Source organism: Limulus polyphemus, unplaced genomic scaffold (genome assembly GCF_000517525.1).
Source record: "Limulus polyphemus unplaced genomic scaffold, Limulus_polyphemus-2.1.2 Scaffold355, whole genome shotgun sequence".
Classification (NCBI taxonomy): Eukaryota; Metazoa; Arthropoda; class Merostomata; order Xiphosura; family Limulidae; genus Limulus; species Limulus polyphemus.
This window is the reverse complement of record NW_013665965.1, coordinates 523,139-539,158: the sequence shown is the minus strand read 5'-3', so window position 1 is coordinate 539,158 and position 16,020 is coordinate 523,139. Positions and strand designations below refer to the sequence as shown.

General features: G+C 33.2%; 1 protein-coding gene across 1 annotated transcript in view; it reads left to right on the top strand.

Annotated features, from left to right (window-relative positions):
- LOC106457642 (coiled-coil domain-containing protein CG32809-like) overlaps positions 1-16,020 on the top strand; it is a 395,034-nt gene that overhangs the window by 108,369 nt on the left and 270,645 nt on the right. Inside the window, exon 2 of the mRNA XM_022383642.1 lies at positions 8,889-9,480. Coding sequence (XP_022239350.1) covers positions 8,937-9,480 — 544 coding nt within the window. The 5' untranslated portion in view covers positions 8,889-8,936. The remainder of the gene's footprint in view (positions 1-8,888; positions 9,481-16,020) is intronic.

Here is a 16,020-nt window from a genome sequence, read left to right as displayed (position 1 = left end):
GATGGTCCGAGCAGAATACACCTGCGATATCGAATGGATGGAAAGCTGACTCCTGAGCCATCTCCGTATCCACAGATAGACCAAATGATGTCGTAGTCTTCTTCGAACTTCGAAGGACGAACAACAACAAAAAAACAATTTAGCTATTTCTGAATTCAAATCACACTGAATGAAGAGCACGGTAGTGTCATATACAAGGTGTCGTATGACTTATAAAGTGCGCTCCAGTTTAATTGACGTACTTGGTTCACAAGTTGTCGAGTGGTTGCTTTTATAAAATTGCACCTCCCCTTATCCCCTAAAGGCGCCTTCCACGATAGTGTGTACAAAATGTCCAACTGAAACTTACTGATCCCCCCCCCCAAAAAAACGACTCATATTTGTAAAGAAATAACTAACTATAAGTTTACCGCCTGAAATAACACACATTTGGAGTTTCTTTCAGAATATTGGTGAAATATTGTGCATTTCTAAGACATTTTTTATTAAATTTAATGATGAATATTTTATCTTTCAAACATAAGAGCCCCCTAGTGGCACAGCGGTATGTCTGCGGACTTACAATGCTAGAAACCTGGTTTCGATATCCGTGGTAGGCAGAGCACAGATAGCCCACTGTGCAACTTTGTGCTTAGAAGAAATATTTTTCTATTTAGCACAAGTTTTTATCAAAAACAAAAGGCCCCCAGTGGCACAGCGGTATGTCTGCGGACTTACAACGCTAGAATCCTGGTTTCGATACCCGTGGTGGGCAGATCACAGATAGCCCATTGTGTAGCTTTGTGCTTAATTACAAACAAACATAAGAAAACGTTATTATAAATTACCCTGTAATAAAAATCTTCAATTACTTTTGGTCCATGCCAAAATATCATCTATCTTACAATAAAAACTAGATGTCCCCGAAAATGTTCTGTTTCAACAGTAAATGAAACCAAGAGTAAGAAATATTTTTATATCTTCCTTTACAAGTACGTATGTCATGTTGTGTTGTAGCCTACAGAGTGCTGAATTCTTCTCGTAATTCATGGCATGCACACGTTTTACTGACGTCACGACAGTACAAATTGCAACGTTAAGCGTCCATTATGTGACGTCATTTTAGTGTCTACTGGCTAACAGTGGTTCAAACAGCTGACCCCTCCAGTCGATCTTCGGCCCTCTGGCGGAGAGATAATTCATTATATGTGATTGTGTCTGCATTCATCCCCCAAGGCTCGATTACTGTAATTTTTGGAAACTGTCGGACAATATGCACGAGTTATTTTGTTTTAGGATTTGTGCTAAAGAATGGGGATAAAAAAGCTCCCTGAAATAGGGAACATTTCCACTTTTTATATACTTTTGGTTTGCATCACCCACAATTGGCTGGCTCGATTATAATAACTTTTGGTACGGCAACTGGAAACTGTCCGTGGTCTATTTTGTCTTAGAATTTTTTCACGAGAATATGATAAAAACATCTTAAAATAGGGCACATTTCCATTTTTCTATCGATTTTTTAGGTATGAATTTAAAGATATAAATACTTAATCATTTAAATGAGTCAATTACTACCTTCCACAAAGGAGAGTATACAATTTGCATCTAATGAGGCCATTAGGGATCTAATAATGAAAGAAAGAATTTATAAAGGACGTTACCTTCATACATTTTTTGCTTCTTTAATAACGAGTAATCTTAATTAGTCCTTATAAATTCAAAGTAATTTTATGAAAACTTTGTATATTTCTCAGTCTAACATTTTCTTACCTTTTTAACATTTTTGTGATGGTCTAAAAATACAAAAGAGAAAAGGAAAATGGAAGTCAACATAAGTACATCATGAAATATTCTTAGATCCAAATACATTCTAATGATGACCTTGCAACAGTTTTATTTTTCCAGTTAAATTCATCATGCTCTTCAAAATTAAGCGTTTAAAATGAGAGAGTTGTGATGGAATCCAAAAATATTTGTGCCTTAAAATTATAGTATATTATCAACCGCGTATTCGAGTGATCGTGATGTTGAACTTAACTCCTAGCTGCTTAAAGTTTTGCAAGTCATTCGTTTATTCTCTTATTTCAACGAGTTGATGAAACGCAGTTCGCTGTAAAGAAATACCTTTTCCAAGGAACCAGTATAATTTATACCGTAATTCACTCATCTAATGGTTTTCTTATATAAACGGATTTTTTCTAATACATGTAATATATTTGTATTTCAGAACAAGGAAACAAAATATATTTATAAACTTTCTCTCACACACATACATCTTTAATAAGGTAGATTGGAAAGTAATTTCCCAATAGGATGCACTCTAAGAACAAAGGAAGTAAAAGAACATAAAGAAATGGTAATTCGTTAGCCAATGATTTTACAACAGACTGTATTACTTCCATGACGTCATGTAAGTTACGTTTGTCTTAGACGCCAGTATTTTGAACAATATTCCCTATTCTTAAAATAAAAACTAGAACAAAACAATTACCTGATAAAAGTATTCATATGTTTACAGCTTATTTTTAAAGGTTTTGACCAGTAGTGAACTGACAATTAAAAGTAGCTGTAATAAGTGACATATGAAAAAGTTATACTGTTTCTGATAGTCTGATAAAGCTTAAGGACAGTGAAACCCTACATTCAATATTCCATTAAAAACTGCAAGTTGCAAGAATATTTTCATATATAATATAATGCAATTCGGCTTCACAGATAAAGTATTTGTTGTATTATAATTCATACATAAAAACTTTGTGAGAGAATAATATACAATTAGCTTAACTTCATGGACACCACTAGGGATTAGTTACTTTACAACAAAGCTACACAATGGGCTATCTGTGCTCTGCCCACCACGGGTATCGAAACCCGGATTCTAGCGTTGTAAGTCCGCAGACATACCGCTGTGCCACTGGGAGGCAACTTTACAACAAATAGATTACAACTTTTTGAAAAAATATACTCCTTCTTGCTTTGGAACTGGCACGAACTGAAAGGCATAAGTGTTGTTGCTTATACGTACAGATGTCACTGTATCTTAGGGTAACCCTAAAAATATATAGAATAAGTTTATTTGTTTTGTTCTTAAGCGCAAGTTTATTTAGTGAGCTATTTATGCTCTGCCCACCACGAGTATCGAAATCCAATTTTAGTTTTATAAGCCATCATACTTCCCGCTTAGCCACCGAGAGGTGGAAGAATAATCTGGAATACAGTTGTTAATGAGAAAAAAAAATCTATATTTGGCGAAGAAGCAATCTGGAACGAAAAACACGCCACACAATTAATAAACGAATTTTTATATCTGGGCACTACTTGTCTGTAGACATGTAATTTTATGTTTCGATCTAAATGAATGACGTTGTGAGGAAAAGACATATATCTTTATTGTATTTGTCACACAAGCACAATATACACTATCCGCATTTCCGCCCATTTAATTTTTTCTGGTGTTTCCGATACAATGTATGTTGAAAACATCAATTACCACCCAGTTAGGACTGTTTATAGGCTCGGACTGGGAATTCGGGGGTTTATGATTCGCAGTGCGTTGCCACAATAACGCTCTCCGCACTTTTGATCCGCAGTTAAACTATAAGTGTGATTTTCAAATCCCATCAGACAAGAGTAGCCCGAGAGTTGGCTGCGGGTGCTGTTGACTAGTTGCCTTCCCTCTAGTCTAACAGTTAAGAATTAGGGACAGCTATGCACAGATAGCCTTTGCGTAACTTTTTGCATAAATTCTGAAACAAACAAAACTTTGAATTCTTTGACAACTTTCCAAACAAGAGAAATCCCAGTTTGTTTTTCTTTCAGAGCATGTCAACATACGCTATCAAGACAGCGTATGAGCCACTAGCATAAATGTGTGTGCGTGAATTTGTATTAATATTTACTCGAATCCATTATCATGACACGTGAAATCCATTATTAAAATAATCTAAAAACCTTTATAAAGACAAATTTTATCGATCTTTAAGATATTCAAATCCACTATCATGACAACCTAATATTGACTATAAGAACACATCATTGTCTAAAGTTACAGTGAGGCTTTGATTATTAGTATACTAGATGAACAAAGTGAACCTGAATGACTGTCACCATAGAAAGTAAACCAGAACTGTACTTTGAGAGTCATGATACAAGGTAAAAACTGTATTTTAAGTGGCACTATACAGTTAATATTGACCTGAAAGAAGTACAAACAAAATATTAGTCTCCAATAGCTCTGTTATCTGAGTATATAATTGTGCTTGGCAAAACAAAAACATTGAATGTTTACAGGCGAATGCTTCCTTCAGTCAGTCGACCAGCTTGCTGACGGATTTATTATCCGACAGTCGGGAATTTATTTTAACAAAGTCAGAAATAGAGTTTTCTGCACATAACTCTTGTAGTATTGTACGAAACTTAAATACGTGGAATAACAGCTTTAACCATCAGGTTTCTCAGTTTCTGCTATCATCAGATTGATAATCCTGTTTCATGCTTGCGCAGTGTTTGAGTGTTTGGCTATATCCAAGAAGCGTCTTAGTTTCATGTAGGGGATAAGCCTTAAATCGTGTTTTTACAGTTTTTGCACTATTTACCAACTTATCTATCTATAGGCAACAGCATGAGTCGCATACTAAGTATATGACTTATCTAAAATATTTCAAGTATCAAATAAAAATTAGAGGCCTTTAAAGGTCTGTTGTTATAAAAGCCATAATTATGGAGAACTTGGATTTTTTTTTATTTCTTTGGTTAATTTACTCAAAATCGACTTCACGTACTTCAGTTATACTTTAAAATGTATAATGTTTTCGTGACTACTAACTGGTCATGAATAACCACTTTTGTTAATTTTAGCATGCGATTTTGAGTAGTGTGTCGTTCTTTGCCTGATTTTGCCTGTATAGAAACTGAATTCTGGATTTCGAAATATGTCTGTACGCTAGGCTGCCATCCTCCATACATTTTTAATAGCCAAAAATTATGATTTGATAACTTGTAATTCGGAACTAATTTAGAAAACTAAATTGGTTTGCTGCTTTATTATTATTATGTATCGAAGGTGATGAAATTATTTCATGTCTTAGAATTTTGACCATAATACTGACTCTTTTCTAAGAAAATTGGCTTTTGTGATATTTATATAAATTTATGAAAATGGACTTCAGTTATAAATTTCACGCTTTCGTTGTTTGGTTTAATTTTTTGCTTCGTGTATTGTGGGTTTGGTTATTTTCTAGTGTTTATCTGTCCTTTCGTCAAAGTATATAATGGTCGATGTGGAATCTTCCAACATGACATCAAAAAACAATATTTTCAACACATACCGTGTTTTGTTCTAACATGTTCAAACATGTTCTCTTATTTCCTGCAAGTATGATGATTAAATATTGTTGATGGTTTACGTATGTTCAATGTCTGTCGTTTATCAGAAGAGGATCTATAGAATGAAATAAAAGTAATATGAACATTTTCATCGTTAAACAATACATTTTGTAAAAATGCTGTAATAGATAAACCAACCTTTCAATTTTTAAGTTGCTTTCGGCGTAATTTCCTAGGGATTTTTTTTCCCACCAAGCTTCAGTTTCGCCTGTTCAAGAGTGGTGCAGATCTAAAACGTTTGAGTTATAATCTGTCAACAGGAATGATTTAGGGCTGTTTTTAGTCTATTTCTGAGTGATATTTGATGCGCGGCTCTGAATTGAAGTTTTTTTTTTTTAAGCATGCTATGTTTTTACTCGAAGAAAGTAATAAAAGTTTAGCTAACGTTGGCTCTTTTCTAATGATTTATTTCTAGGTTGTTCAGGCTTAATTTCATTTCTTTAACTTTTTTATTGACTGCCTCACTCTCTTTTGATAAATAGATTAATAAATTTTACCACTTGTTTAAAGTACCAGTGGAGCTGTGGAGATCTTAAATTCCTTGATCTTGACTGTCAGGTAGCGGAATCAGTATTGAGGTTACTCGACAGATACTAATTTTCTCTGGATTCAGATTATCACTGCTTATTCTGGCTAATCTCAAACGTATCCCTTATTTTGACTTATCTAATGTTATTCGTACGAGAATATTAATTTTTTGGTGGTTGTTATTGTTATCATCTACAAAGCATATATACAGTTAAACTTATTTGATTTAATAAAGCATTCATATGAGCTTTAGGACTTTGAATCATTAACAAATTCATAATCAGAAAGGAAACAAATGAAACAATCTGAACCAGATTCAAAACTACTCTTATCATGAAATTAGTCACAACTGTAAAAGCCTATTCCCTCCGAGAGACAGATTGCAGATAGAAATAAACAAGTCTACCTACATTATTGGCAGACTGAATCTGATAATGTCAACATCACAAAAGACAACCAGCCAGTTACGAGCTGCAATATACTTCAAATATGTCTATCTTACATTACACCATTTCCCGAAAGGTGAAGTCTCCAAATGTCAAGAGGTTTTTAAGAGGGAGGATGGATCCTGCCGGAAAACATTTGGTTTTATCCCTTAAGCTAAGTGTGTGTGTGTGGCTAACGTCGCATCTGAAACATATGGTTATTTGTCAAACGTCATGGAAGATGAATCCCTTGCCAGATGATGTCCAAATAAAATCTACTTGTTATGGTAGCTTCGTGTCTTGGAGAATATATAAAGTTGTGGTATTTAATAATATTCATCATAAAAACTGTTACTGTCAGTTGGTTCAATTGTGCCATTATTTACATTTTTGTCTAGTTAAGTAATGTGACTTTCAAAGCTTAATTTCGTAATCTATATTCACTTGTATAACGTTACGTCTACGGAATATTTCAGTTCTGTTCATTTCACATGTTTTTATACACATGGTCGATCAAAGGTTGCAAAGTGCACAGGTGAGTTTTGTGTTATGAATAGACAAAGTTGGATAAATACGTTTTCGTTATTCTTTAGCTTGTTGGAGAAGCAACCACATGGTATATTAAGGGTTTCTATGGATTATTTTGAGCTGGCTAGTTTTTTATTCTTATAAGTGAATGTGTGGTGATTTACTATAATTAGCACGAACTTCAAAATCCTTCTATTACACGTTTTAGTTGATGAATGATGATTATTCTTACGTATATTGAGATTTAACTTAAAATAATTTAGTGTTATTTTATACTGTATGGAAAGTAAGCAACCTTGTGAACCATCTGATATATAAACAAGGCACCCACATTTAATGTGTAATTTATTAACGTATTATGTACAAATTACTGAAGTTTGTGTTTGTATTTTCATTGTATGCATAAACATAAAATATAACTATGTTTCCATAATAGGGAGTCTGCTCCCTATGCTATCTACCACAGTAAAATTTATGGAAAAGTAAATTTGAAGAAGTTAGAAAAAAAATAAAGAAGAGTAAATGATATTTAATTTAAATTGTTCCAAACATAAATAGTGAATATAAAATGAAGATAAAATTAATTAATTGCACAAAACCGAGTTGAATTTTATAGAATGATATTCTATTATTTTGTGTATCTCTTTCTATGTATGATTTTCATAATGATCTAGTCATTTAGCTTACTTGCCTGTTTTAGTATGTTAAATATTTATGTTGGGATCCCCAAATGGTTCAGCGGTAAGTTTGAAGACTTATAACGAAACTCGTAGTGTGCACAGCACAGATAGCCCATTATGTACCTTTATGCTTAACAACAAACAAATAAGCTTGTGCTGGGATAAGGTTTTGTAACATCCTATTTATTTCGATTACATTTTTTCCGAATAAATCATGGAGTTACTTTATAGCATTTATGTTGGGGTCCCATGGTTTAGCGGTAAGTTTGAAGACTTATAACGAAACTCGTAGTGTGCACAGCACAGATAGCCCATTATGTACCTTTATGCTTAACAACAAACAAATAAGCTTGTGCTGGGATAAGGTTTTGTAACATCCTATTTATTTCGATTACATTTTTTCCGAATAAATCATGGAGTTACTTTATAGCATTCAGAGGTATCTATAATCGACTGTACCCTAACTATTAGATTTTGTGATATTTTTATTCGGGTTGCTCTCATTATTTGATTTTCTTTTTTATAAAAGGAACATTGTTGTTTACAGAGATGTCTTTCATATCCAGCTTATATTTACGTGTTCAGCTTTTTAATGAATATCCGACTTAAGGAATTAGAAAAATTCATAGATGCAGCTATGTTAGCTTACAACTTTTAAATCAAGCCAATTCCAACAGAGGTTTTGTTTCTCCAGTTTCATGCTGCCGTTAAACTGAGGTTCGACGAGAAAAAGTCTTGGAAACAGTAAGCTTGTTACACACGTAGTGCAATCAAAGTTTGATCGCTTTTTTGATGTGTTTGTGTTGAGAAAATACTTGTTTTAGAGGGAATAGAAATTTTCATACTGTAACATAAACTTAGCGGTATTAGTAACAGCCTGTAAGGTAAGTTGTACCCGACATTTTGAATGCAATAGTTAAGGTATATGAACAGACAATCGTTCTTGTATGTTAGCAAACAAGACATGTTTATATGCTCTTCCTTAATTTTCTTGAATCTCAAAGTCTACGTCATAGCTGGCCAGGTTTTGCTTTACAAGCAAGGAGAACCTTTAACCAACACCTAAATATTTAAGAATATGTCTACACAAGAAATATGTAATGTAAAGGAGTTAAAAATAAAACCATAGCATATTTCAGTATTGTCATTGTAAATATTTAAGAATATGTCTACACAAGAAATATGGAATGTAAAGGAGTTAAAAATAAAAGCATAGCATATTTCAGTATTGTCATTGTAAATATTTTCTACTTTCTGAAACTAAAATGTGATATCTTGAAAAGAAAATTACGAATTGATATATATATATTATGAAATTATATCATTGAAATACGTTACACGATTTATCTATTTTTTACAGAGCTGAGCAACTGCGAGTGCTTGAAAAACTGCACAAAGTCCGTAAAATATGCCTTTTAGCATCAAAAGGTTCACCATGCACCGAAGCACTAGTATGCCTTCTGGAGCTCGATCTGATGAGAATAAAAAGATTGCTCAGTCACAAGAACAAGACCAATCGCCACCCGCTGGTGTCGAAAAAGGTGTGAAAAAATCTGCATCTCAAGAGGAACATAAAGGAAAACACACATCTAATCAAGTAATTCAGCCGAGCCGTTCAATAGATTCAGCTGAGTTAAAAAGATTGAGTAATCTAAAAAATTCTAACCATCGAAGTGGAGATATTGATGGTGATAGAAATGGATTATTAACAAGTCGTTCAAACGAAGTGGCTAGTGGAAGAATAACACGTGACACTTTAAGACGTGCTCAACGTGATACTCAGAAGAAATCAGGCTCTGAACAAGGTTCAACCCTCCCCGCTAGATGGCGCGCAGCCGGACGGTCCAGAAGTGTCGCCGACTCCAGAGGAATGTATTATGATGAAAACACAGTAGAAAATACCGATGGCCGGAAATTCATCATAAGACGTGATGGAGGTGTTCGTTATATTGGTGAGTTTAAATTGTACATTGCAAATACTTCTTAATTAATTGCTATATTTGTATTAAACCAAGAACTTAATTATTTGTATAAGCCTTTACACGAGGAACTGATGGCTTGAGTATTATTATTATTATTAAATGTTTATTCACATGGTCTATTAGAAACCCTCTCGTAGAAACAATGTAGGATTCCAGATAATTAGATGCATATTAAGTTTCAAGACAAGTTTTGTCACAACAAACGTGTTTCGTAACGAAGACATTTTCAGGCCTAACAAATGTGGTTCTTGAGAGGATAAATCCGTTAAATGAGTATCAACTTCATATCGTTTATTTTATAGGCTAACGTGGTAGTGTTGGTTCAAATCATGTTTGAATTTCTGTAATACAACATCACATAAGGAGTAGAATCGAAATACATTTCCCGTACGAATTCCAAAACAGAACTAAAAGTGAAAACGGGATCTTCCAACCACATTAAACTTATGTTAGAAAATCGGGACCCGTGAAAGGATCCCACTTAAAATGTTAAATTGATGTAATAATACACAGTGTACATTAAAGTTATGTTTTATATAAACTTGCTTTTGGACTGAAATAATTAAACGTACCTCGAATTTACAACCATTACTTACCCAGTTACTTCCGTAGCTTTAAGAATGGTCACAAAGTGTTTGTTTGTTTTGAATTTCGCGCAAAGCTACACGAGGGCTATCTGCACTAGTCGTCCCTAATTTAGCAGTGTTAAGACTAGAGGGAAAGCAGCTAGTCATCACCACCCACCGCCGACTATTGGGCTACTCTTTTACCAACGAATAGTGGGATTGCAGGTCACATTATAACGCCCCCACGGCTGAAAGGGGATTCGAACCTGCGACCCTCAGATTGCGAGTCGAGCGTCTTATCCGCCTGGCCATGCCGGGCCGTCACAAAGTGCCATGCTAAACATCAAGCTAAAAGGTTCCTTGTTTATGACTATACGCTCCTCGGTTTTTATTAGTGTTATTCATTACATGAAAGGTATGTAAATATATTTATGATTTAGTTCAAAAAATATATAGGTTGTTTAAGAAAAATATTGGGTAAAACGTTTGAATTAATTAATGCTTTTTAGGCAGAAAGTGTTTGAATTAAGTAATACAAAGTGTGTTGCCCCTCAGTGGCTCAGCGGTATGTCAGCGGACTTACAACGCTAGAAACCGGGTTTCGATACCAGTGGTGGGCAGAGCACAGATAGCCCATTGTGTAGCTTTGTGCATAAATTCAAACAAACAAAGTGTGTACAAGTTACTGAAAGTCGAACTTATAACGTAAACCACACGCGTGTGTTAGATGTCTGAGGCAGTGGTGCACAAGTGGATGTTTAGGTATTTTGTATTTTTAACCTGAACGGCACCTTATACGACACGTGGATTAAACGGCCAGGTCATAGAACCAACGTTCAGGCATAGCTATCCTTAATTTGTAACTGCTATTTAGAAGGAAGACAACCAACGACACCTGCCGCCATAACGACTACTTATAACAACAACGAGACTGACTGTCATAATTATATGATGCTTTTTAAAACTGAAAGTACGGAGTGTGCTCATCGAACCTTAGAACGCACAATTCACAGCCCGGTGCTTCAACAGTTATGTCAACCTGTCCTGCACGTTTAGGCAAATTTACGAATTTCATTTAGTTGTCTCAAGTGTGTTTAAAAATTGGAATATAATCATTAACTAAATACAAATACTTGCAACTGAACACAACTGTATAAACGACAAATAAATAAGATATCTCTGTACCATAAATCATCTGTTCTAAAAAAAAGCTTTTAAGTTTCTATATCTCCAAAATTTTATAGTTTGCTGAAACTGATAATAAGATAACATGATGCTTAAAAAAAACACCTTAGAAATTTTATTCACTTTAAAATACTTTAATTTGTACGCCAAATTGAATTTTTGATCTAAGGATCTTAGACTTAAACTACCGACAATGTACGTAATCCATGAAATGGTCGAGCTAATACCTGAAAACCTTGTTTTAAGCTGAAATTTAATTAAGTTTGATTCTACCTTCGTAAGCCTTCTTGGTTTTTAGATGTTCTATTGGAATGCTGAAGTATAATTACACTTACTTTAGATTCATGCATATTCTTGAGTGCTTGAGTTTTTTTTTTTAATTCCAGTGAATCTACTCAATACGTTTATTCAAACATAAGATTTGACAGTTCAAAAGCATTTTTTCTAACGTTTAAGAAAACTCAATACCCTGTTGAATTCACGCTGTCAACCGCCCTTACCTTCATAAATCATGAACTTTAGATAAAACTATATATATGCGTGCGCTTTTCACTTCAGCAAATATAAGCTTTCCAGTACTTCCAGTTAGAAGGTTTATTAGATTCTGCTACAAAAAAATCAACTCTTCATACTGATATAGCACGTTAGCAATACGTGGTGTTATGGACTTTACAAAGAAATCAATATGGCTTTCGTAGAGAATAAAATGATGAACTATTGGGAAGCGTTTCAGATAGGTAAGATTAAACTTGTTGTTTCTTTGATCAATTTTTTAGACGCCAGTTGGATATTACTAATGTTGATTGTCTTTTAGTGGTAAAAAAAGTCAAAATTTAGAAACCTATTGTTATGCATTTATTAGTTTAACGAGAATAATTGTTTACTATTAATTTTATAATTTCTCAATGACAAGCAGTAAAAAAAAAGCATTCTTTACCTAGAGTTAAAGGTCCACAAGGGATTTGTTACGACAGTCAGGTGGCTAAATTTTCGTAAATCTACTACTGACCTCCTGTGGGGGATGGACAAACATGATTTGCCAAATACGTAAATTTTACGGTAAAATATGAGGTTCGATTCTCCCCCCCTGATCATATCGTAGATAGCCTATTATGTAGCATTTGCACTAAAATATAGAACCAAAAGATCATTTTAACCTTTTGACTTTCGTACCTGTATACTAGCATATAAATGCATATCTTAATTTATGTTTGAAAGGTCGAAAAGGGAAAATTCAGAGCATTTCAAAAATATTGAAAACCGACACCGATTCTTATGATCATTTTAGTCTTAGCATTTTACACAACATGTGATAAAACGCTGTAATTTTGTTACGTGCATTATTAAGTCGGAATTATAATGTGTTAAAGGGAATAAAAAGAAAAAGAAACAGGCGTGGCCATAATCGTTTATGTTTGGTAAAGGTATGTGGATGTAAACGTGCGTTTGATACTTTAATAAATCCAGTAAAACAACAGGACGTGACAGTGTTTAATTAGACGGAAGTTTGTCATTTTTAAAAATCTGATAAAATAATTGGAGTTGGGCAAATAGTTTTGTAAAATACCTTTTGGAATTATGCAAAATCTTATAAATGACTGTTCCAAGTGATTTGTTACAGACAGTCGGGTGGCTAAATAGCTGAAGAATTTCCATAAATCTACCACTGATATATGATTTTATTATACAATATATTAATTGGTGAATTTTCTAAACTTCCTGTCATTACGTGTAAATATTTAGATATTATTTGGCAGAATAAATTGAAACTTGTAATTTTTTGGAACAATATGAGTTGAAAGCTCTTGTTAAAACTATACAAACTATACAATTTTGTGTCTTACTGCTCATGGGGACGATGTTAGATTTTTAGAACCGTCCAATGAATACATTCGATTAAAGCCAACACAACTCCAAGACAAAAACTATAAGTTTTTCATTCAGAATGAAATGCAGATATATTGAAGTATGAAATTTATATAGTTCCTGTTGATAAGAGTCCTCATGCTCATTGGTGTATTTAAAACCTATTCCTCATGCTCATTGGTGTATTTAAAACCCATTTCTTTCTCCTGTAAGAAAATATTTAAAGTCAATAGCGTTCCATCGCAATGTATAGTGATTTATCGAATTACTTTCCAAGAAGACATCAAATCGAGCAATATGTTGAAATTCTTGTTCTTTTAGAGCTTCTATAAAACTTAACGTATAACTGACATGAGTGACAATTATTCGACTGTCTTAAGTTGAAATATGTATTTTGTAGTGTTACTTTAGAGGAGACTCACATTAAAACAGTGTGATATTTTAAGCCTGGTGTGAAAGTCTGTGATTTTCTTCATGTACGAAGAGATCCCTTTCACAGGCTTAGAATATTTAATGAGCAAAAGACATGAATGAAGTTTGAGATTAAGTAGGTCTTATGAATGATGCAATGAATTTTCTAAAAGTCTTATGAATGATGCAATGAATTTTCTAAAATTAACTCTATCCCTTATAACTTAACGTGAATTGTAGTTACTAGTTGCTTGGCTAGGTACTAACCAGAAACATTCTTAGTTTTTAGCACAGTTAGGTGTATATATTCAAGCCAGAATTAATAATTAGAGCTTATTATGGCTAATTACAGTGACTAAAGTTTTGCCAGAACAAACGGCTTTTTGTAGAAACTAAAATGAAAATTAAGATAGATTACAGTATAGATAGTGTGACCACGTAGAGAAAAAAAACGGAACTGGTGTATAGAGCTTTTGTAATTGAAGCAAAAAATAAATATTGATAAGTTGCACTCAAGTACAGTGACGAAAATCAAGACAAAACTGATGACTAGTTTGCTATAGAAGCTAAGAAGACATATGGATGTGTTACAATTAAATACGATGACTAGAACCAACCAGAACCGGTGACTAAAGCGTTTGATAAAATATAAAAAGAAATACGGATAGGTTTCAGCTAATTACAGTGACTAGAACCAAGACAGAACTAGTGACTTGGACGTTCTGTGGAAGATGAAAATCAATATGGATAGATTGCAATTAAATACAGTGATACCGAGAGGTTTTAATTGAAGATTAAAAGAAACGTTGCTAGGTTATCGTTAAGTACAATTACTAGAACCAAGCCCGAACTGTTGGCTAGAGTTTTTTATAGAAGCTAGACAGAAGAGGGCAATATATATTACTAAAATCAAAACAAATTATTTTATTGTATACAATTTGAGAATACAGGGAATAGAGAGAACCATATTTAAGATAATACTAATAATCCTAGAAACCAGAATAATCTAAGAGTAAGCAAAACAGCTTTCACTAACAAATATAAAATATAATTTTACAGTATGTCTATGATCTAAATGTATCAGTATTCTAATATAACGTAGTCAATTCTCTGTATATTTAGATATAACTGGAAGATTTTAAATTGTCATTTAACAACACATCATTTTTGTATTACTAAACCATGTGACTAGAATAAACATTATAAGGGTCTCGAACAATATTTCAAAAAGACAGCTGAGAGTAAATATCAGTACCTAAAGTAGCTTTTTGGGTATCTTAATATGATAGATATTTCATTTTTTACAGATATTCACAAACAAGAGTTACTGTGAGTAGTATAAGTATAGGATTCAGAATTAGTTAATTTCCCTTAAGGAATCTGATGAAAAATAATTTGAAATGGAAATAACTCAAAGTTTTAGCGAAATTGTCTTGCGTTCTAGCTACTCCTTTCACAATCAGCTTAGAATCTCAGTAGGTTTGACTTTCTAGCTGTCAGACGAATTTACCCGCCAAATTATTAGCCTCCAGTGGGAAATAAATAAACGAAGACTAAGTGAAATGTCCAACAACGTGATAAGTTTTTAGTGGTCTTTAACATCGGACTTTATTGGATGTATATATTGTACATATTCAAGTACATATCTGTGTATGTATGTGGAAAATATCACATATTGTTAGAGATGTTGCTGTGGCAATAAACATTCCTTCATCAATAAAACAATAAAACTAGCCTAAACATATGATACTCGTTTACAGTGTTTGTTCTCACAGGATACAAATGAATGTTTATTTGATTTAGCTCAAAGCTGTACTATGGACTATTTTTACAGTGTCTGTCACGGGGATCGAACCCTGAATGTTGGCATTACAAGTCTTCAAGCATTAAGAGCTAACTTGTCGTCGTAAAATTTGAATTGTTATAATTCACCAAACCGTTAATTTTATTTGCATTTAAAGAATCTTTCGTCAAAGACACTTTCCATGTTTTAATATATAATTAGTTCACTGATACTTTATCAGTTAGTCCATCAGCATTTAGTAATCATAAGTGAGATGAGGCTAGGAATAAATTATCAGATGAGTTTGTAAAGATTTCTCTCGCATGAATTAGTACTGAAACTGTTTTGAGAACAGAAATAAATCATGATTAAAATACTTATCTAATATTATTATTCTTAACATTATTTAACGCAAACTATGGAAATAAATCATGATTAAAATACTTATCTACTATTATTATTTTTAACATTATTTAACGCAAACTATAAACGTAAATAAAATCACGACCTACACTGAATAGTCACAAGTAAATAGACACCTAATTTTTCGTCATTTAACTGATTTATGCTAACTAATTTGTGTTCAAAGAGCACTATATAAATGAAATGGTCCGCACATTAATTATCTTGTGTTACAACATGCCTAGAACTTAAGGTTCTCTCGAATTGTCAGATTTTGTTAGAGGAAGGATAGTTGGT